The sequence below is a fragment of the Leptodactylus fuscus genome, chromosome 1, assembly GCF_031893055.1.
Source record: "Leptodactylus fuscus isolate aLepFus1 chromosome 1, aLepFus1.hap2, whole genome shotgun sequence".
In the NCBI taxonomy this organism is placed as follows: domain Eukaryota; kingdom Metazoa; phylum Chordata; class Amphibia; order Anura; family Leptodactylidae; genus Leptodactylus; species Leptodactylus fuscus.
Window position 1 is genome coordinate 209,547,433 of NC_134265.1, and position 23,975 is coordinate 209,571,407.

General features: G+C 42.8%; 1 protein-coding gene across 1 annotated transcript in view; it reads left to right on the forward strand.

Annotated features, from left to right (window-relative positions):
- LOC142214095 (phospholipid-transporting ATPase IK-like) overlaps window positions 1–23,975 on the forward strand; it is a 164,883-nt gene that overhangs the window by 124,032 nt on the left and 16,876 nt on the right. Inside the window, exons 22-25 of the mRNA XM_075282847.1 lie at window positions 4,515–4,791; window positions 16,220–16,443; window positions 18,376–18,459; window positions 20,470–20,709. Of these exons, the coding sequence (XP_075138948.1) occupies window positions 4,515–4,791; window positions 16,220–16,443; window positions 18,376–18,459; window positions 20,470–20,709 (825 nt within the window). The remainder of the gene's footprint in view (window positions 1–4,514; window positions 4,792–16,219; window positions 16,444–18,375; window positions 18,460–20,469; window positions 20,710–23,975) is intronic.

The window sequence follows — 23,975 nt, forward strand, 5'->3', positions numbered from 1 at the left end:
TGTACTATCCGTCGGCATCTGAATGAAAAGGGACTGTATGGTAGAATACCCAGGAAGACCCCACTTCTTACCCAGAGACATGATAAAGCCAGGCTGGAGTTTGCCAAAACTTACCTAAGAAAGCCAAAAACGTTTTGGAAGAATGTTCTCTGGTCAGATGAGACAAAAGTAGAGCTTTTTGGGAAAAGGCATCAACATAGAGTTTACAGGAAAAAAAAAGAGGCCTTCAAAGAAAAGAACACGGTCCCTACAGTCAAACATGGCGGAGGTTCCCTGATGTTTTGGGGTTGCTTTGCTGTCTCTGGCACTGGACTGCTTGACCGTGTGCATGGCATTATGAAGTCTGAAGACTACCAACAAATTTTTCAGCATAATGTAGGGCCCAGTGTGAGAAAGCTGGGTCTCCCTCAGAGATCATGGGTCTTCCAGCAGGACAATGACGCAAAACACTTCAAAAAGCACTAGAAAATGGTTTGAGAGAAAGCACTGAAGACTTGTAAAGTGGCAGCAATGAGTCCAGACCTGAATCCCATAGAACACCTGTGGAGAGATCTCAAAATGGCAGTTTGGAGAAGGCCCCCTTCAAATCTCAGGGACCTGGAGCAGTTTGCCAAAGAAGAATGGTCTAAAATTCCAGCATTGCATTGTAAGAAACTCATTGATGATTACCGGAAGTGGTTGTTCGCAGTTATTTTGTCTAAAGGTTGTGCTACCAAGTATTAGGCTGAGGATGCCAATACTTTTGTCCAGCCCATTTTTGGAGTTTTGTGTAAAATGATCAATGATTTGTCTTTTTTTTCATTCTCTTTTGTGTTTTTTCATTGCAAGCAAAATAAATGAAGATATTAATACCAAAGAGTTTGTGCTTGCAATCATTTTCTGGAAGAAAATGAGTATTATTCGACAGAATTGCAGGGGTGCCAATACTTTTGGCCAACACTGTATAAGAATATTCGTGTCAGATGCGGTTTGGTGAGACAGGGAGAGATTGTTCTGATGGTTAGAAAGAGATTGTAGCTTCTGCTAGGTAGGAAAACATTCGTAAATAACAGCTCTTTTTAGAGCTACACTGCAGGAACAGTGTACACATACACTGAACCTGCCAATGATGTGTCAGGGTAGCATCAAGAGATGGGGGCGGGCACGTGGACGTGGAACTCCAGCTGGGGATCCAGTCCACAGTTCAGGTACTGGAGAGGGGATGCCAGCAGTGCCCCTCGTCAGTAGCACAAGGGGGCGAGGACGTGGACGTGGAAATCCAGCTGGAGATCCAGTCCACAGTCCAGCTACTGGAGAGGGGCTGCCAGTAGTGCCCCTCGTCAGTAGCAAAAGGGGACAGGAACAAGGAAATCCAGCTGGGGATTCAGGCCGCAGTAGCTCAACTCCAATTATATACTGGAGAGGGGCAACCAGCAGTGCCACAACATCAAGTGGGATGCAGGGTGTAGTGCTGATGAGGCCCGAGCACCAGGAACCTATGCTAGGGTGGATAGCAGATATTGTGGACCCGCAACCAGCATGTCCCGTCCACAGTACTGATGAGACACAGTTCCATGTGTCTGTGCCAGCACACAAGTTCCTCGTCCTCTTCCTCATCCTATCCCAGCACCACCACCTTCACCATTAACAAATGGTTAAACCCCCCCCATTAATGTTTCAGGGCTCCCCCAAGGGCCTGAAAAATATTTTTTTGGTCTCCCCCCCAAGGGCCTGAAAATTAATGTTTTAGGGGTCCTCCAAAGGCCTGAAAATTAATGATTAAGGGCTCACCCCCAAGGGCCTGAAATCTAATTTTTTAGGGGTCATCCCAAGGGCCAAAAACTAAAACTCTGTTGGTTAAAGGCTCAATTAACCCAAAGGGCCTAAAACACTGCTGGTGCAAGGCTCTACTCACCCCAAGGGCCAAAAAATAAAACACTGCTGGTGCAAGGCTCTACTCACCCCAAGGCCCAAAAAGTAAAACACTGCTGGTGCAAGGCTCTACTCACCCCAAGGGCCAAAAAGTAAAACACTGCTGGTGCAAGGCTCTAGTCACCCCAAGGGCCAAAATGTAAAACACTGCTGGTGCAAGGCTCTAGTCACCCCAAGGGCCAAAAAGTTAACTTAGGGGGCATTCACACGGAGTAACGCCGGGCGTGTATCACAGCAGTACACGCCGGCGGTACAGCAGGCTGCCGAACACTTCCCATTCACTTCAATGGGAGCGCTCATAACGCCGCCATTACGAGCGCTCCCATTGAAGTGAATGGGAAGTGTTCGGCAGCCTGCCGTAGCGCCGGCGTGTACGGCTGTGATACACGCCCGGCGTTATTCCGTGTGAATGCCCCCTTAATTTGGAAGGGCTCACGTGAAGGGCCAGAAAAGTAATTTTTGGAGGTCTCACCACATCACACACACTCATAAACAATGACAGTTAAAGGTGGGGGCTTTTGGATTTCCTATTGTCTATGGCATCTGTGGTTGTCATGGGCAACATGATTTAAAGGGGTGCATGCTAATGTTTCTTTAGCTTAAAATCTGTGTTTCTGTCCATACTAATGTAGAGGAAAGAAAGTTTCCAAGTATTTTTCCACTTTCATAGAGGTTCTATTGAGTTTGTAAAGTGTCTAGTTGATAGGCTGTGATAGTGGGGAAATCCTGGGACTTGGGTGTGTTAGATGCCCCCAGGCATGCTTCCCCTGCTGTTACATTCCAGAGATGTTGGCATCATTTGGTGAGGTGTCATAGTGGACTTGGTGACTCTCCTTAGTCAAATTGTGGTTTCCCCTGAAACGAGCATTTTTTCCCCATAGACTATAATGGGATTCGATATTCGGTTGAATAGTCGCATATTGAGGGGCTACTCAAAATGAATAACGAATATTTCACTACTCACTCATCTCTAGTTACGACCACTAATGCAGAAACTTTCTATGGTCTGGGACTTGTCAGGAACCCAGCTATGATTTTCTTATTGTAGCTGGGTTATCAGGCAGGGACACTACATGTATCAGAAGATTTCTCAGCCACAATAAGGACACCATGGCTGATTTTCTGACCATAGAAAGTTCCTCCATTCATGGTCGTATCCACTGGCAACCGATCAAGACCACAGACTGTGACCACAAGATAATTAGAGAAAAGCTTTAAAACTTCAAAAAAAGTTTAATTACTTATATTTGCAGAGATGTTGTCATCATTTCCTGGGGTGTCATTGTGGATGTTGATGTCATGCTGATGTTTAACTTTTAATTATCTACAAATTAAAAAAAAAAAACTATGTACATGGGAATATCCCTTTAAGGATTGTAAGGGTGGTCTGCAGCAGTCTACAGCAGTGAAGCACTAAACCATACAAATAATTAGATTCCCATTCTGCTCTTTGTCATTAGTCTATGGCAGTGATGGCGAACCTTTTTGAGACCGAGTGCCCAAACTGCAACCCAAAACACACTAAATTATCACGGAGTGCCAGTATGGCAATATAACCTTAAAACTCTGTGGATCCATAATTGCGGGCCCACAAATTACAGTCGTGTGAATGGGGCTTTACAGAGCTTGTACTGAAAGGTAAAGGTCTCTGCATTTGGTACTTTGGAACAATTAATGTTCACTATTTACATTGCACAGGCTCTGTTTTATTAACAGTACAATCTGCTCTGCAGTGGCCCCCACGCAGTACAATCTGCCCCACAGTGGCCTTCACACACAGTACAATCTGCCCCGCAGTGGCCCCCACGCAGTACAATCTGCCCCACAGTGACCCCCACAAATGATTATACCTGTATACTCCACCTGTAGCCCCCCTCCCCACACAGTATTAAATGGGCCACAGTAGTTCCCCTCCCCACACAGTATGAAATGTTCCACAGTAGTCCCCCTCTCCACACAGTATGACATTTTCCACAGTAGCCCCCTTCTCACACAGTACACACAAATATACTTACCTGAAGAGCCGCTGGGCGTCCTTTCTCCTGTTCACTGCGGACGCTGATGACTTAAGTCATCAAACCTGTGCCGATGCAGGGGTCACACTTTGTAGCCAGCGTATCGTGTCGCCTACACTGACAGCTTTCATCTGGATGCGCATCTGCACAACCAGCTAAAGGCAGCAATCACTAACAGGGAATCCTGTACCGAATTCCCCATTAGTGAGCAATCTGGGCGCGTGCCATAGGTTCTATGGCTTAGTCATAAAATATTGACTTCTAGCCAGTTTGCATCTAATACAAATTGAACTATCTAAACTAGTATACAAGTATACATCAGTTTGTTTGATATGAACTAAGCTGTTGAGATAGTCAGATAATTCCATTAAATTTGTCGATTTCTGCAGACATTAATGTGTATGGCCAACTGTAAATGAAGTTGCTATTAAGTTGTTTTTAGTCATTTTTAAGAAAAAATAACACTATGTAAATCACTCTTACGATCAAAGGATTTTGACAGCCAATTGCCTGATATCTGTATAGTATTTACTAAAAATATTGCTTGTTCTTTTTAATCTATCAAAGTAAATGCTGTTCTTTTCACAGGATCGGATTTTAGGAACATTTAACTGGAAAATAAATACGAATACTTTTCTCCATAAGCTTACAGAGAGATTTTACAGAAACACTAGGAGTGCAAATAAAGAGGAAGCAAACATGCGAGAATATGCATTTGTAGATTTGGCAACCAAATGCCAGGCTGTAGTTTGCTGTAGGGTGTCTCCAAAACAAAAAGCTATGATTGTACAACTTGTGAAAAAACACAAACATGTAACCACTCTTGCAATTGGAGATGGAGCAAATGATGTCAACATGCTAAAAAGTAAGTTTAATATATACATTCTATATTACATTAATCCCACTTTCGCATATGTTCAGGTTACAAATGTACAGTTTTTTTTGTATTTATGCAACAAAACTGAAGTATAAAATTATGTCATACCAGTTGTTATACCATACATTTCTGTTATTTACACATGATTGCAACATTTTAGAAAAAATATATCAATTCTAAGGGGGCGTTCACACTACCGTTATTGTCCGACAGGAAGTTTCCGCTCCTAGTGTCCGTTCAAAATCTCGCACGGACATTAGCAGCAGACACTAGCTGTGTCCGTGACATTTTTCATTCATTTAAATGGCGATCGGGTGCGTTCTTTTGCACACGTGCCTGTCCTTAACTGTCCGTTCCTAAAGATGTCCGACTTTTCAAGCGGACAGAAAAAACCTACATGTGGAGTTTTGCTGTCCGCTTGAAAAGTCGGACATCTTTAGGAACAAACACTCAAGGACAGGCACTGAGTGTAAAACAACGCACCCGATCTCCATTTAAAGGGATTCTACCATTAAACTACTTTTTTTTCTAATTACCACGTCGGAATAGCCTTAAGAAAGGCTATTCGTCTCCTATCTTTAGACGTGGTCTCCGCCGCGCCGTTCCGTAGAAATACCGGAAATTAATAGTGCATTTAAACATAAGAATCCTGTAAGACTGGTACTGTAGGGTTAGGGAGCGTTCACACTACCGTCATTGTCCAACAGGTAGTGTCCGCTGCTAGTGTCCTTTCAAAATCTTGCACGGACATTAGTAGCAGACACTAGCTGTGTCCATGACATTTTGCATTCATTTAAAGGGATTCTACCATTAAACTACCTTTTTTTCTAATTACCACGTCGGAATAGCCTTAAGAAAGGCTATTCGTCTCCTACCTTTAGACGTGGTCTCCGCCGCGCCGTTCCGTAGAAATAATGGTTTTAACCGGTATGCAAATGAGCTCTCCGCAGCAATGAGGGCAGGCCCCAGCGCTGAAACACCGATGAGCGCATCCCCATTACTGCCCAGAGCTCTTTCCTGCGCCGCCTCCTTCTTCTGCAGCAACTCCGCCTCTTCTGGCTTCTCTTGCTCTTGTAGTTCTATACAGGAGCCGGCGGCCATTTTGGGGTAGCCGCTCTTGCAGTTCAATACAAGAGCTGGCCGGTGGCCATTTTGGGGTGGCCTCTCTATGCTCCTGTATAGAACTACAAGAGCAAGAGAAGCCAGAAGAGGCGGAGTTGCTGCAGAAGAAGGAGGCGGCGCAGGAAAGAGCTCTGGGCAGTAATGGGGACGCACTCATTGGTGTTTCAGCGCTGGGGCCTGCCCTCATTGCTGCGGAGAGCTCATTTGCATACCGGTTAAAACCATTATTTCTACGGAACGGCGCGGCGGAGACCACGTCTAAAGGTAGGAGACGAATAGCCTTTCTTAAGGCTATTCCGACGTGGTAATTAGAAAAAAAGGTAGTTTAATGGTAGAATCCCTTTAAATGAATTCAAAATGTCATGGACACAGCTAGTGTCTGCTACTAATGTCCGTGCAAGATTTTGAAAGGACACTAGCAGCGGACACTACCTGTTGGACAATGACGGTAGTGTGAACGCTCCCTAACCCTACAGTACCAGTCTTACAGGATTCTTATGTTTAAATGCACTATTGATTTATGAAACATTGTTTGTAACTGGAGGTACACTTTAAGGGGGAATTCACACGCCGTAAAGTGGAGCGCAATCTGGCACTTATACGCGTGTCAGCAGTTTGCGCGGTCAAAAAGATCCCATTGATTTCAATGGGAGTTACGAGCATATATGCCGTGTAATTTTGCCATATTAAGAAGGGGTTATTCTGTGGGGCCATATTAAGAGAGCATTATACTATGAGGGCCACATTAAGGGGATATTATATTGTGGGGGCCAAATTAAGGGGGCACTTGACTGTGGGGGCCAAATTAAGGGGGTGTTATACTTTGAGGCCATATTAAAGAGGTTGTCTACACATTTTTCACAGAGGTAAAAAAACCAAACAAACAAAAACATACCCATGTCCTCCTGGCACATTCCGGTCCTTCTACTTTGGCGTGTGCGCAAAATGAAACTGTTTACTGGCAGTGACATCACGGATCCCTTCCGCTGAAGCCGATGATTGGCCTCAGTGGTCACATTACTACTGAGGCCAATCAGTGACCTCAGCAGGCCTCAGGAAGAGACCCGTGATGTCACAGGTAGTGACATCTTAGGATCTTTTCTGAGGGCGCTGATTGGCCTCAATAGTCAAGTGTGACTGAGACTTCTGCCACATATCAGCACAGAACCAGGAAGACCGGACTGTGCAGGGAGGCACTGGAGCACCGTGGAAATGGGAGTATGATTTTTTTAAAATATTTTCACTGCTTATTTAAATGGGTTGTCCATTTGCTTGGACAACCCCTTTAAGAAACAATTTATTCTGTGGGACCATATTTGGAGGGGGGCATTATACTGTGAGCTCCACATTGAGTGGGAAATTATAATTTGGGGGGCATTATATTGCAGGGGCTACATGGAAACAGTGTATTGTGTGTGGAGGGCCACAAGGAAGGCCACTAAAGGCATGACTTAAAGATGAAATTTGCTACCGATTTTTACCCCTTTTTCAGTCTTTTGACAGTACATACCAACTAATTGTCAATGGGATGGTAGTGCAGATAGAACAAGGCAGTTAGCAGTTAAAAGGTATTCTATAATCAGGCAGTTCCTTTTTTTTTTTTTTTTTTTTTATAAATTCTTTATTTATAAACAAAACAAAATAACAAGGAACAAAATACAGCAATAAACATAACAGGGCCAACACGCCCCGGCCAAAGTGAAGGAGACATCACAAAGCGACCAGACAGAAGACACCGGAGCATGTAGAAAGAGGGTAAAATCACACAAGGGCAACCACCCAGGGAAAGACAAGTTGAGAAAAACAAGCAAAGTAGACAAAGTGAAGAGCCCTAAATCAAGCCATTCCCAGGGCGGGTAACCCAAGCGGCCCGAGCCCAGCTAATCCGGATACGGGAAACACAAAGCAGTGGGAAAACCCACTAATGTAGGTTTCAGAGGCACACCGAAGTATGCGCTCAGAGAGCTGCCGAACCAAACTAACAAGGGGGGGAGCGGTAGTTCAGAAGCCCAAAACTACCCATTCCCCAAGCAGCAGTATAACAAGCAACAGAGGTAAGGGCGAAGAAGTCAGGGCCAGGAACAAAGGACCGGGCCACGAATGCCCTCAGATCCAAGAGCCCCCGCACCCGAGACGAGGCGCTGCGCACCACAGCCAGCCGGAATTAAGAGAGAACACTGCACAGCTACAGTTCAAGTCACGGTGCCAACAGTTGAAGGCATGTCACAAAGAGAGGCAGAGAGTGGCGGGCTGCGGGGCGCCACACCCCCCAGGGGAGAGGGGCGGGGGGGCACAACACACCACTGGCAAGCGACACAGAGCGGAGTCCGCGACTGTTGCCCGCGGGGCACAAAAACTTAGCAACAGCATGATCTAAAAGAGAAACAGAGAAGTGACCAGTCCTCATTGAACGTTATGGCATAGAATAATCAACAAAATGCGCAATCCCCGGTGAAGGATACATAAGCAGTGAGGGTAAGCCTCTTCAGGAAGGAGTCGGAGGGGGTCTTCCACTCGGCGCCTCTGACGATCCAAAGGGGCAGAAGAGGAGCGGTCGATGGGCTGAGCAGCTGGGAGTGGATAGTCCAACCAGTCCGGTAGCGAAAGATCAGATAAATCCAAGTATCATGCCAGGGAGGCCACTTGATCCGGAGAGTGAAGGAAGAATACCGCCCCATTGCGACGAACTTGGAGGTGAAATGGATGTCCCCACCTATACGTAGCCCCCGAGTCCAAGATCAGTTGGAGAGTAGGTTTCAAGAGGCGCCACATGGCAAGAGTGCGGCGAGAGACATCAGGGAGGAGGGACACAATCCATCAAGGAAGGGGACTGGGCCATGTCGCCAGGCAGCCTGTAGGATTTCCTCCTTTTCCTGATAGAAATGCACTTCTACAAAGAACATTGCGGGTCTCCTCAGAAGTGGACTTCCTGGGGCCGAGCACTCGGTGAATTCTATCTATGGTAATCTCGGTGTCCACCGGTCTGGAGAAAACAGTGTTGAAGATGGAGCGGAGTTCTACAGTTGGAACAACATCCAGGATTCCACGTAGTTTGATATTATTCCAGCGACCTCTATTCTCCTGATCATCAATCTGAAGCAGTAGATGACAGTTAAATGCGCGTTGGGTAGATAGGGATTGTTCAACCGCCGTCAGCCTTATGTCAATAGAGTCAGTTTGCTGCTGTTAAGTGTAGATTTGCGTTGACAGGGACTGAAGATCAGATTTGAAGCCCGACAGAATCTTCTCCTGTCTCTCCTTCACTCTACGAACCATGGCCTCTAAATCTGTTTTGGTGGGCATAGCGCGGAGGAGCTCCCAGATGTCCGACAATTTAGGATGTTTGGGGCGATGGGAGGAAGGAGAGGCAGGCAAAGAGGAGTCAGCAGAGAATGGGGTACGCAGCGCTGCTGGGATGTCGGAAAGGTCCATAGTCCCATTTACGTGCGGGTCAGCTGAAGGAACTTCACCACATGGAGGGGGAGACCGAGAGGCCACTGAGGGAGTCAGAGAGTCCATGGCCGCAAAATGCCAGGCTGAACCCCCAGTGGGGGAGGAGGCGGACTTGCTGAGGATGAAAGTCTCCTGAGACTGAGTTGGGTCACCCCCCTGCATAGGCCTAGATGTTTGGAGCAGCTTCTGGCCAGAGACCACAGATAAGGAGACTGCAGGAGGATACAGGGAAGGAGAGGGCACAGCTGCAGTGGAGGGCTCCCCACGCAAAAGCACCAAGACAGCAGGAAGAGGTGGGGGAGCTCCCAGGCTTTGGTTACAGGTAGACGAGTGGAGGAGGGGGTCAACCACGAGGGGACTGCTGCCATCTTGCAGCCCAGGGGAGAGGAGAGATACCTTGTGAGTAGCTAGCCGCAGAGTCCCCATATTTGGAAGCTGCAGAGTGGTACCCGGAGGCTTAACAGGAGCCGCTGAGGAGGAGAGCAGAGCCGGGGGAGTGATCCATTGCGGAGGTGGAGCTTCTGAGTCCTTCGGGGAAGCGTGTGCCGGCACCATGTTGGAGCTGCCGGGCAGCAGTGAAGAGGGAGCTGCCGAGGGGAGAAATCTGGCCAGCGGAGGCTCAACAGGAAGAGGCTTTGCGACCCAGCCGACGAACCATCGTGGAACCAGGAGGAGGTTAGCGATCTAACTCAAGTTAAATGGCAAAAATGCTGCTGGGGTCCGGGAGCTCAGAGAGAGTGTGTCTTGAGTGTTGCCTTGTCCACGCCCCCCAGGCAGTTCCTTTTCTGTCTCCCTGGTGCCAATGTTGGGCATGTGGTGGAACAGATAGATAAATTACTGGGAGGGGCTGCGGTCGTGTGAGCACCAATGACACAATACATCGTTCTTAAAACTACCTATAACTAGGCTCCACACTAAAGTGAGGAACCTTCTTGGTTATTTTCTCTGCAATGCTGCCTGTGTGATGCAGAATACAGGAATGGCAGAGGGAGCTTAGGGAGCGACCGCTATAGTTAAACACCCGGCATCCGCCGTAAGGGAGTCTGTCAGCATGAAAATCAGTATCAGATTAATGAAAGTACATTGTAAGGCTAATCCAAAAGTAGCAAAAACAGAAAAACACCGCTCAACCACACTAATATAGGTGCTGTGTAACAATTAAATATATATGAGTATGAGCCAATGTAGATGCACGGAACAGCCCAGATCAGCAACTGGAAAACCAAAGCCAAAAAATGATAATAAAACTTCCAGCATCCATAAAAAAATAAATTTTAATCTTCTTGGTTAAAACATATATAAAATACCTTCACATGCAAGGATCCATGACAACATTAGCCATAACTTCATACTTTCTGTTGTCATGGATCCTTGCATGTGAAGGTATTTTATATATGTTTTAGCCAAGTAGATTAAAAGTTATTTTTTATGGATGCTGGAAGTTTTATTATCATTTTTTGACCTTGTAAGGCTCCTTTAACACTTTTCAAAGATAATCACCTCTAATTGCCATCCAGTCAGCACTCCGTCTTCCACTTTGTCATACCTTGTCTGTATTTAGGACCGGTTATGTAGAGTGGACATTGAAGCCACAGCCAGAGAAGAAACCTTCCTAAAGTCTCTTTAACCTAATTTGCATAAGAATAACATGCTGATTTTCATGAAATGTTACTCCAATACAGTATAAGAAAGACATCTTTGGACAGTGTAGAAAAATCCCTACAAGGTACTGTAATTAGTCCGATACTGATTTTCCTGCTGACAGATTTCCTTTACAGAACTTGGTCCAGTCATTGCTGTGCATTCTGTATATTCTTAATCTTTAGAGATTCTCTAGTGACTGATACAGTGCCAAGGGACTGCTGCAAGGTTTATGCGGTGCCTATTTGCAAAAAGGGCCCTAAGCATTCTCAGGTAATTCTAGACCAATAAGTTTAACATCCATTGTGGGGAATCTGTTTACTGTGCTGTCTGTTTAAAGTCACAGACAGCATGATTTAACTCAGGACAGAAGTTGTCAGAAAAATCTGATTTGCTTTTATGAAGCTGTGAGTAGAAGCCTGTATTGTGGATATGGTGTTCTTGGATTTTGCAAAGGCATTTGACATTGTCCCTCATATTTAATGGATAAAATCAGGTCCATTGGCTTGTAAAATTTAGTTTGCAACCTGAAAATGGCCAAAGGATTGTGCTAACTAGACTGGTCTTCTGTTATAAGTGGTATACCTTGGGGAACACAGTTGGGTACACTAATATTTAAGTTTTAAACAACTTATCATAAAATAATACTGCACTTAAATATAACAAACTTTGTAATATATCTTATTAAGAAGATCTGTTTCCTTTATCAACTTATTAAGCTTCTCACCTGTTCCTTACCTTCAATTTCACCGCTTGTTTACATTATACAGTGGTTTGCTAAAGTATTCATACGTCTTGAACTTTTTCACATTTTGCCACCTTACAACCACAAACTTAACTGTATTTTATAGAGATTTTTAGTGATAGACCAACACAATGTAGCAGATACTTGTGAAGTGGACAGAAAATGATACATGGTTTTCAAAATTTTTGTCAAATAAAAATCTGAAAAGTGTGACATGTAAATGTATTCAGCCCCCCTGTATTCTGACACCCCTAAATAACATCCAGCGTGCACAATTGCCTTCAGAAGTCACTTAATTAGTTAATAGAGTCCAGCTGTGTGTAATCTAGTCTCAGTATAAATAAACCTATTCTGTGAAGGCCTCAGTGGTTTGTTAGAGAACACTAGTGAACAAACAGCATCATGAATACCAAGGAACTCACCAGACAGGTCAGAGATAATGTTGTGGAGAAGTTTAAAGCAAGGTTAGGTTATAAAAACATGTCCCAAGCTTTAACCCCTTCCCGACATGCGCCGTAATAGTACGGCGCATGTCGGGTCTGTAACTATGACGACCGTCCGGGATCGGAGGCATTAACCCCTCCGGCGCCGCGGTCAAAGGCACCGGAGGCGCCATTTTGCCCGGGATCGCCGGCTCCTAGAGCATGCTCCAGGGCCGACTTCCCCGTTGCCATGACAGCCGGGAGCCTGAACAAGGCTCCCAGGCTTGTCTGCAAATCCTCTCTTTTGCAGGCTGGTCTATGCAGCCTGCAAAAGAAAGGATGATTTTTTGCAATGCATTAGTGATCAGACCCCCTGGGGTTCAACACCCCTAGGGGGTCTAATAAATGCAAAAAAAAAATAAAAAAAAAGTTAAAAAAAATATAAAAAAATATAAAAAGTATTAAAAGTTCAAATCACCCCCCTTTCCCTAGAACACATATAAAAGTAGTTAAAAACTGTGAAACATATACATATTAGCTATCCCCGCGTCCGAAATCGCCCGCTCTACAAATCTATAAAAATATTTTTCCTGTTCGGTAAACGTCGTAGCAGGAAAAATAGTCGAAAGTGCCAAACCGCCGTTTTTTCACAGTTTTGATTCTGATAAAAATTTGAATAAAAACGATCAAAGCAATAACATTTCCTGAAAATGGTAGAACTAAAAAGTACACCCGGCCCCGCAAAAAAAAACACCCTATGCATCCCCGTACACTTACGTATAAAAAAGTTACGGCCGTCGGAATATGGCGACTTTTAGAAAAAAAATTTTTTAACACAGTTTTGGAATTTTTTTTAGGGGTCAAAATGTAAATAAAACCATATAAATGTGGTATCCCTGGAACCGTACCAAAACACAGAATATATGGGACATGTCATGGTACTATTCCGTTATCGGGCCAGCAGCAGCGCATTTCAGCACCAGCTTTCGGGACAGCAGTTCAGTTCAGCAGCGGGAATTACAATGACATCCGAGGACTGCTGGCCCGATGCTTGTGCCCAGTAGCCAGTACATCAATGACCCCCCCTCCATCTCCTCCTCCTTCCAGTGCTGCCCCCCAGCTCTCCTTACATCTACCCCGTACCCTCTCCCCGCCACATGACTAAGCCGATGCTGGCCCGATGATAGAGGCTGTGCTTGTGTGTAGTAGGCAGTACATCGATCGATGCCCTCATCCTCCTCTTCCTTCCAGTGCTGCCCCCCAGCTCTTCTTACATCTGCCCCGTACCCTCTCCCTGTAATAGGCCTCACCGTAAATCTTGAGCAATGAATGCTACTAGATAGCCGCCGGACGCTGCAGAAAGTTTGTCCCTCCGGCTCGCTGTAGCTCACCGTTCCTATAGTCGGCGTGTTTCTTGTCAGGGCCTGGATTGAGCCCCGGTGTCTTTCCTTTCGGTCTCGGTACTAGCGCTGAGGTGAGGCCTAGTCGTGTGGCGGGGAGAGGGTACGGGGAAGATGTAAGGAGGGCTGGGGGGCAGCACTGGCAGGAGGAGAAGGATGGGGGAGGGGGGTCATCGATGTACTGGTTACTGGGCACAAGCATCGGGCCAGCAGTCCTCGGATGTCATTGTAATTCCCGCTGCTGAACTGCTTTCCCGAAAGCTGCTGCTGAACTGCGCTGCTGCTGGCCCGATAACGGAATAGTACCCATGTCATTTTGGCTGCACAGTGAACGTCGTAAAACCAAAGCCCGTAAGAAAGTCGCAGAAATGCATTTTTTCTTCAAATCCACCCCATTCTGAATTTTTTTCCTGCTTCCCAGTACATTATATAGAATAATTAATGGTAGCATCATGAAGAAAATTTTGTCCCGCAAAAATTAAGACCTCATATGGCTCTGGGAGCGGAGAAATAAAAATGTTATGGGGTTTAGAAGGAGGGGAGTCAAAAACGAAAAACGAAAATCAAAAAATGCCATCGGCGGGAAGGGGTTAAGCATCCCAAGGAGCACTGTTCAATCCATCATGCAAAAATGGACAAAGTTTTCTACAACTCCAAACCTACCAAGACTTGGCCGTCCACCTGAACTGACAGATCAAGCAAGGAGAGCACTGGTCAGAGAAACAGCCAAGAGGCCCATGGTCACTCTGGAGGAGCTGCAAAAATACATAGCTCAGATGGGAGAATCTGTTGACAGGACAACTATAAATTGTGTTCTTCACAAATCTGGCCTTTATGGAAGAGTGGCAAGAAGAAAACCATTGTTGAAAGAAATACATAAGTACTGTTTGCAGTTTGCTACAAGCCATATAAGAGACATAATAAACATGTGGAAGAAGGTGCTCTGGTCAGATGAGACAAAAGTTGAACTTTTTGGCCCAAATGCAAAGCGCTATGTGTGGTGGAAAAGTAAGGGTAAGTTCACACAGAGTTTTTTGGACAGGGTTTTTACCTCAAAACCCTGACCAAAAAGACGGCTCCCAGTGAAATCAATGGGAGCCGCTTAGGTCTTTTTTCCAAGAGCCGTTTCTTCCAGCTCCCGGAAAAAAGAAGCGAGATGCTCATTCTTCAGGCTGAGTCGCCTCGCGATTCGGCGTGAAGATACACCCTCCCCTGGACTAGGCCCATTCATTGGGCCTAATCCAGAGCAGTGTGCGCGGCTGGATGCCGGTGCAGTGCACCAGCTTTTGGTCCAGAACCTTAGGCGGCCTCCACAAAAAAAACCTTCTGAACTTAGCCTGATAGGTGACGTCTCTGACTTTAATCATTCACATTTCCCTCTTCCTCCAGCTGTGCCTCTGTAAAGTTTGTAACACACATACCTTTAGATCCTCACTTTTCCTGACACACATTGTCCTCACCTGCACAAAGTTCCAATCCTGCTGCTACCCCAATTATATAATATGTTATCCAATCCAAAAAAACCCTAACACTGCCTGCAGCCATTTATGGTCCAGTAATGAATCTATGACCCACACCTGGGGCTAAAATCTCTTCCAGACCCGCACGGGACGACACATAAGTCAGGAATCTGGGGCTGATATAGCGGGACTCTAGCACTTTGCCTGTCACCTTCTCACAATGTGTGTATATACTGTGTGTGTGTGTGTGTGTATATATATATAAATCCCAGTATTTAAATTCTAGTTTTTAATTAATTAATTAATTGAATTAATGCCCAACCAATCTGGATGAAAATGCAATGCAATCTGAACACAGCATGTACTATGACACTGTATATATATATATATATATATATATATATATATATATATATATATATATATTGTGTGAAAATAGAAGAAGAATATTTTGAGGGTTTTTTTGTTTTTAATTTAATTCTGAGTTTAGAAGTAGTCCCATGTAGTGAGTGGCAGTTATGTCTGAGTAGAGCCCAGAATGAAAAGAGATTTATATGTATAAAATACAAGCTGTTGGCGGGTTCACACTTGCTCCCGATCTCCGCTTTCAGGTTTCCGTCTTCTGCCCGAGAAACTGGACAGGAGTCGGAAACCGGCAGTCAGTTTTCAAACCCATTCATTTGAATGGGTTTGCAAAGTGTCCACCCCTGAGCATCTTCTGCCTCTCCGCAGTGAAACATTATTTTTTTAAATGGACACAAAGTCGGACATGCATTACTTTGTGTCCGGTTAAAAAAAAAACGGTTTTCCTGCGGAGACCAGAAGACACTCACGGGTGCTCACAGGCGGACACTGAATGCTGGGTTTCCATCTCCTGTCAGCAGAAGACGGAAACCCACAAAGCGGAGACCGGGCGCAGATGTGAACTTGCCCTGAAATGTAATTTTCCTACCAAAATTATGTATCACTCTGCTTACCTCCTTCTGTCTATAACATACTGCAGATTGTCAGTCAGATTGTGAATCATGAAGTATTATACAGTGTTTGGCAGTTAAACAGTAAACTAAAAATGCTATTCTATGTTAATATTATACCATATTATTATTTAAATATTAAACTATTTTGTTTGTATATCCATAAACTGAATATCTAAGTCTCTCTTTTTTTACACAGCTGCTCATATTGGCATTGGCATTAGTGGATTAGAAGGAACACAAGCTGTCCAGGCCAGCGACTTTGCTTTGGCTCAGTTTTCTTACCTACAACGTCTTCTCCTTATCCATGGACGTTGGTCTTACTTACGGATTGCAAAGTTTCTACGCTATTTCTTCTATAAAACATCTGCCAGTGTTCTCTGTCATGTGTGGTTTGCATGTTTTAATGGATTCACTGCCCTGGTTTGTATCACTATATAACTATATACTCCAAGTTGAATGTTGTATAATGTAAATGTAAAGGATTTTTCCATTAAATGTTTAACTATTATTTAAATTTATAATCATTTGGTTACTTGTGTCTCACTGCTAGGACCCCACCAGTCACTAAATGTGGACAAAGAAATTTGAATGGGCATCAGTCAAGTATGCTGCTGCCCCATTCATCTATATGGGAGTAACAAAAACATCCAAGTCCTAACAGGGACAGGATGTCGGAGTGCCTGCACTTCTTAAGAATGACCACTCCATCCCTGGGATGGAAAAGTGGTTTGTACAGCGTAGACAGTTGCAGTTGTTATTGGGAAGACCCTAGACACTGTGGGACATATTTGTCAATACTCTCCATCTTGCTCTGTCTAAAACTACAAATCCTGTTAGTTTTAGACATATTTATAATTTGGTTTATAAACTGGCCCACTTTCTGCTGCACCAAAATTATGGAGCATTTTCCCAAATTGATGGGTCTTACCAAATAAATACAACAAATCTAATACAGTTAGGAAAATTTGAAAATCTGAGAATATTTACAAAAATGGAGGATGCGGTGAGGGAAGATTATTTTCTTATTTGTGGGCTACTGGGAGAAGATAATGTACTATGTAGTGGCCTTAAGGGTACATTTGTATGTTTTCAGGCAACCAACAGACAGGATTAGTTTGGGGCAAGTAATAAAGGGATTATATTGCATATTTATAGTACCAATATTCTAGTTATACAGTTTAATATTTAACATGGTAAGCATATATATTTATAATATATATAATTTCAGAATCAATCCTAGCATAGAACATTATACTGTGTATAATGTACTGTACATATATTTTCTATGATAAGTAATGGTTCCCACTGTTTACACCATTTTACACTTTTGTCTTGTTTACACCATAAAATGTGCCATAATTGGCTTTTTCAAGATATTACGGTGCCGTGCAACAGTATTCATACCCACTGAACTTTTTGACATTTTGTCACCTTACAACCACAAAATTAAATGTATTTTATTGAGATTGTAAGTGATAGACAGAAGTGGAAAGAAAATAATACATGGTTTTCATAATTTTACTCAAATAAAAAACATTTAATTCTACTTCACAATTATCTTTGTGTTCGTTTGTGTCAAACGAACACTTTGTGTTCGTTTGTCACCTAAAATCTCAATAAAATACATTTAAGTTTGTGGTTGTAAGGTGGCAAAATGTGAAAAAGTTCAAGGGGTATTAATACGTTTGCAAGCTACTGTAGGAATATACAAGATATAGCAATATGTCAGGTAGTTAGACAGTACCCATTGTTGTGGAATTGTTGTCCGTGCCCATTTTGGTGGCGCAAATCTGAAAGCATCAACGCAGTTGAACATTTCTGCTCTTTTTGGTAATTGAGCAGCAGCATGGAGCAAACTCTTGATTTATAACCCCCCCACCCCCCCCCCAAAAAAAAAAAAAAAAAAATATATATATATATATATATATATATATATATATATATATATATATGGATTTAGAGTATGAATATATATCTCAAAAAGGATATATGTTGACAGTGTGAAATATGGTGATATGGTTATGTTCACACTAATAAAACCATCACAGTTTTGTCCATCTTTCTGTTATTTTTGGAGGAAAGACTAGCACAAGGTGCAGCAGTATTCTAGTTGTCAAAAAGTTGGAAACCAGACATCTGCCTCCAAGTATACTTCTTGATCTGTTGATAACCTGATTTGTCCCAGTGGTTGGACCTCCTGAAAGCAGACATTTATCCCCTATCCTGAGGGTGTGTCATTAGTCCTACAACCCCTTTAGGGTAAAACACTGACCAATATTATGAATGTACTTTTGTACAGGTAGTTCAGTTTGATAATAAACAGATGTTTTCTTCTTCTTTCTCATCCCACAGACAGTCTTTGACAGCTGGTTTATAGCATTTTACTCAGTATTCTTCACTGCATTTCCAGCCCTAACCATGGGATTACTTCAACAAGTAGGAAAATAATATGTATCTTTTTTTTTTCTGCAAAATATCTTTAGTTTTTTTTATATTCCTTGTGACTGTCCATCTAAAAATATATTCTAAAACAGGGGTGCTCACACTTTTTCAGCATGTAAGCTGCTTTATAAACTGACCAAGGGATAAGATCTACTACGCACTTCTTGTGGGTGGGGCCAGGGGTCGGGCCGGGGCCTGTGGGCGGGGCGAAGCGTGAGAGCAGGAGACAGCTCTTCGGTGTCTGCTTGTTCACAACGCAGGCTGAGAATCATCTCTGGACACTTGCAGGCAGGGCCGCCACAGCCCTGACTTCGAACAAATGCAAGGCCCCGGCCTGCCAGTGTCCAGAGATGATTCTCAGCCTGCGCTGTCAACAAGCAGAAACCGGGGATTCCTGGCTGAATCCCGCGATCTACCCATACGTCCTTCGCGATCAACCGATAGATCGCGATCGACGTATTGGGCACCCCTGTTCTAAAATATTAAAAATTGTAAATGAATAGAAATGTGTCCCTATAGCAAAAGAGAGATTAGAAAAAAGAGAAAAACTACAATGTATTTGTATCTACAATTAACTACAATAGTGTGTCATCAGAATGAAGCAACAATGTAATATCTTTATTAAGATGTGACACTACAAGGAGCACAGGGAAGTTTGTAGCCTGTATATCTAAAGGGTAGCAGCATACGACCAACAGTAAAAGGTGAACAAAACAGACAATAAAATAATACTACAGTATCAGCAATAAACCAGGAGTCCCAGAGACAAACACAAGGGGGAGACCAAAGACAAAACAAAAGAATATGGGACGGAGGGGGGAGGAATGAAAAGGGATCAGAGGGCATGGATGGTACAATACGTGTCCCATGGCGCCAAAATAGATCGGAACTTCTCCACTATATTATTCAATGTAGCAGTGAGGAACTCCGTACACCGGCGGCTGGGTAGTCTTCCAGTGAGGGCTATGAGAGACTTAGCTGCAGTGCAGAGATATAAAAACAGCATAGAAGACTCTTTACCTAGGAGCCTAGGGGGGAGGTTGAGAAGATAAACCAGAGGGTCCAGGGGACACCGTGAAGGAAAATTTTGTCCATTATGGACTTCACCTCCGTCTAGAAGGGGCGGATCAGAGGACTGTCCCAAAATATATGAAACAATGTCCCTATGTCTGAGAGACACTTCCAACAGGAAGAGGGGATATTAGGATTTAGCGTATGAAGAAGGGCTGGCGTATGATACCAATGTAGTAAAATCTAGTACTGAGTCTCACTGTAGGTTATGCAACTAGAGGACTTAATAGCGTGGGACCAAATTACCTGCCATTGGGCCAGTAAAATCTGCTTGCAGGGGCCACATGGTGGCTCAGTGGTTAGCACTGCAGCCTGCAGCGCTGGAGTTCTGGTGTTCAAATCCCACCAAGGGCAAAAAAACATCTGCAAGGAGTTTGTATGTTCTCCCTGTGTTTGCATGGATTTCCATCCCATATTCCAAAGATATACTGATAGGGAAAGAATGTAAATTGTGAGCTCTATGTGGGGCTCACAATCTACATTAAAAAAAATATATATATATCTGCTTGCCAATATCATTCGACCATCGAGACGGCGGGCCCTCTGGAGAGGAAAGCAGGTGGTAAATATCTGAAATCAAACCTTTAGTAGATGTGCCTGCTCGACATAGCTTCTCGAAAGCCGTTGGGGACAGCTTGCTGTCAGTTTAAAAACCCATTCCTTTGAATGAGTTTTTAAAGCAAACCTCTCTGCAGTGATACCAGTTTTTTGCACGGACACAAAGTCCTGCATGTCTGACTTTGTGTCCATGTGAAAAAAACGGTTTCATCTGATTTGTTTTCAGATTCTTGCAATAGTACAATACTTGCAACTGTGCTGATAACTATATGTGATTACGTTTATAAAATATACGTGTATAAAAGAAATATTGTAATTCTTACACATATGTATATGTGCCATTTCTCTAACCAACTGTTTTTCATTTCTTTGAAGGATGTCAATGCTAAAATGAGTTTACAACGTCCTGAATTATATAAACTTGGACAGATGGGATGCTTCTTTACTTACAAAATATTTCTATGGTCTTTTGTGAAAGGGATAATTACATCTTTAGCATCATTCTTTGTAGCATATGGGGCATGCCGAGATACTGCAGGACCTGGTAGTACTTGTGACTATCACTCATTCGCAGTAATAACAGCAACTTCAGTGATTCTGGCTGTCACAGTGGAGGTAAGACGATTAGTAACAAAAATATATTTCAGGTATAAAGTGCATGATCAGCTGTTAGAATTAAATAGGTCTATAGGCCACTTAGCAGAACTTTCTGCTGCAAGTTAGGTTGTGCTGAAAAGCAATATACTGTAATAGTACTTCTATAGTAATTCCAGTGAATCCCACCCACACATAGCGGGAAAATCCGTGCAGCAGACACACTCTGATTACCAAAACCATTGCGGTTCTGGAAATCGTAACATGTCAATTATACCTACGTGTATGGTAATGCTAGCATTTTCCCTATAGGTATAATTAAAACAGAAAGTCAGCAGAGGAAACTATAAAATAAATAAGTATAGAAAATAGAGAAATTATTCCTTTATGGAGGTACTGTAGATTCCTATGGGTGTTTATACACACATGGTGCTTTTGGAGAAAGTAATGGTTTTTATAAGCTCATCAAAAATTGTCATATATTGATGAAATATACATATATTATACAGTGTTTTGTGTTGTTGGGAGTCGCTCAGGTAGATGCTCGGTAGCAGTTCAGGAAACCGGGACTCAGAGACTGAGTTACACTCAAGTTCAGCATTTATTTCACTTGAGGTGCATAAACTGCCTTCATAAAGGCACAACTAAACAAAACAAAAGCCTTCTCGGCTGAGAACTAACTAAATATAACATGTTCCCTGACTATACAGGAGCCTGGCTATCAGACTCTCGCTTTGGTTACAACAACGGGTGGCACAGTACCTGGTTCGTAGGTTCTGTTTGGACAGGTCAGCTCTGTCAGTTGGATGCCACAGCTCCTAGGACTTACATACAACCAAAAATCAGGCCTTGTTTAGTCACTTGACCTACCTGGTATGGGTCTTTACCAAACACCCTTTAGCTGCCTGGCTGGAACATACCTGTCTTCCCAGACCAGACCCTTCACTTTCTCACAGTGTCTAGTTATGTTTTAATTCTATGTTCATAGTTGTATTTAGCAGTTTGCTTCAATACGACAGCACGGTTCCTGTGTAATTGGATACAGATTGTCAACCAAGTCCTTGGTGCTAATTCAGTTGTGATAAGTTTTGCAAGCCTGTTGTATGGGACTTGTGATCCACATCCCCCGACTCCAGTTTTCAGTCTGGAAGCCAACCAAGCCAACTCTGTATATAAACAATGAAAAACTATGATATTTCTGTTTATGTTTTAAATAATGTTTTATGGCCATCTATGCACCAACCAGGGGACCCTAATCAGCTAGTAGCAACAATCTGGATGTGTGGAACTTTAAAAAATACCCCAAATTATGAATCTGTGGACTGTAGGATAAATCAATCTGCATGTTTAATTTATCTGGTCTTGCATAAATGCTTGGCATCTCTTGCCGCCTGGCAAGATCATACCTATATGCATTACTGTCTGAGAGCTATGACGTACTCCCAAAATATTTCATATCTATCTTGATTTAATGCATGTCATTAAGCTGCCCAGTCATTTGTAAGCGATGAAGTACATGAATTTAGTGTCAAATATGTTGGATATGCAGCTTATTAGCCTATGACTCTGTCCAACTACTTCCTACTAAAGTTTCCAGCCAGGCTTGAAAAAGGTCTGTTTTACTTTGTTGCCATTTTTATTTTATATTGTATATTTATTTTTAATACATCTTTTCTTTGTTAAGAACTGTACTTTGTGTATATTAAATCAAAAATTTTATAAGGCTGTTCTTAGCTTCAAAAGTCTCCACAAATCCAAAAAGAGTAAATATCACTTAGGTTTGTTTCCCTTTTGGTTGCTATTTGTGCATGATTTGGTTGAGAGTTGAGTCACATTATTATGACCACCAGCTAATATCTGGAGTAACCACCCTGTGAAGCATTGACTGCAGCTAGAAAGGCTGGGAGTGACTTAACCCTTAGATACGATCGTTAGGATTTCTCACATAAGTACTATCAAGGTGTCTGTGGGATTCCTCTATTGTCCCCTTTTTTGTATTTAAAAAAAAAATCTCTATTTTGCTCTTAGACTTCCTACATTCATATAGACACCTTACAATATAATTTGCTTTGGCTTTGCATTATAAAAAGCAAAAATTTTATAAAAACTCATTTATGGCTCAAGAAAGACCAGGTTGTATATTCAATATGGTGCAGAGTTCAACAGTTTCTAATCTATAAGTGGAAACACAAGATTTTTAAAAATTAATTAATTAATTAATTAAATAAATGAATTAATTAGTTATGCAGCATGTCCATAATCATATTAAAAAAAAGTTACATACTTACTATTGTGTGTCTCTGAGGCATCGGCAGGACTTCATCTCATCATAACTCATCATAACAAAGCACTGAACAAATCTCCACCAAATGAACACCACACGTTCTGTTTCTATTGGTTGAAATGTATGATGTGGGTGGAGCTTCTGATCAGATACTGGAATGTGGAATTATGGGGGAACAAAGATTGGATGGGGTATGATAGACACCATGATAGTACTTAAGGGTTAATAAGGTGCTAGTAGGTTGTCTCAGATCTCAGTTTGCCTCAAACATGTGGAATTAGGGGTCCAGGGAAGTACAGTCCTATGAAAAAGTTTGGGCACCCCTATTAATCTTAATCATTTTTAGTTCTAAATATTTTGGTGTTTGCAACAGCCATTTCAGTTTGGTATATCTAATAACTGATGGACACAGTAATATTTCAGGATTGAAATGAGGTTTATTGTACTAACAGAAAATGCGCAATATGCATTAAACCAAAATTTGACCAGTGCAAAAATTTTGGTACCCTTATCATTTTATTGATTTGAATACTCCTAACTAGTTTTTACTGACTTACTGAAGCACAACATTGTTTTTGTAACCTCAGAGAGCTTTGAACTTCAGAGCCAGATGTATCCAATCATAAGAAAAGGTATTTAAGGTGGCCAATTGCAAGTTGTTCTCCTATTTGAATCTCCTCTGAAGAGTGGCATTATGGGCTACTCAAAACAACTCTCAAATGATCTGAAAACAAAGATTGTTCAACATAGTTGCTCAGGGGAAGGATACAAAAAGTTGTCTCAGAGATTTAACCTGTTAGTTTCCACTGTGAGGAACATAGTAAGGAAATGGAAGTTCACAGGGACAGTTCTTGTTAAGCCCAGAAGTGGCAGGCCAAGAAAAATATCAGAAAGGCAGAGAAGAAGAATGGTGAGAAGAGTCAAAGACAATCCACAGACCACTTCCAAAGAGCTGCAGCATCATCTTGCTGCAGATGGTGTCACTGTGCATCGGTCAACAATA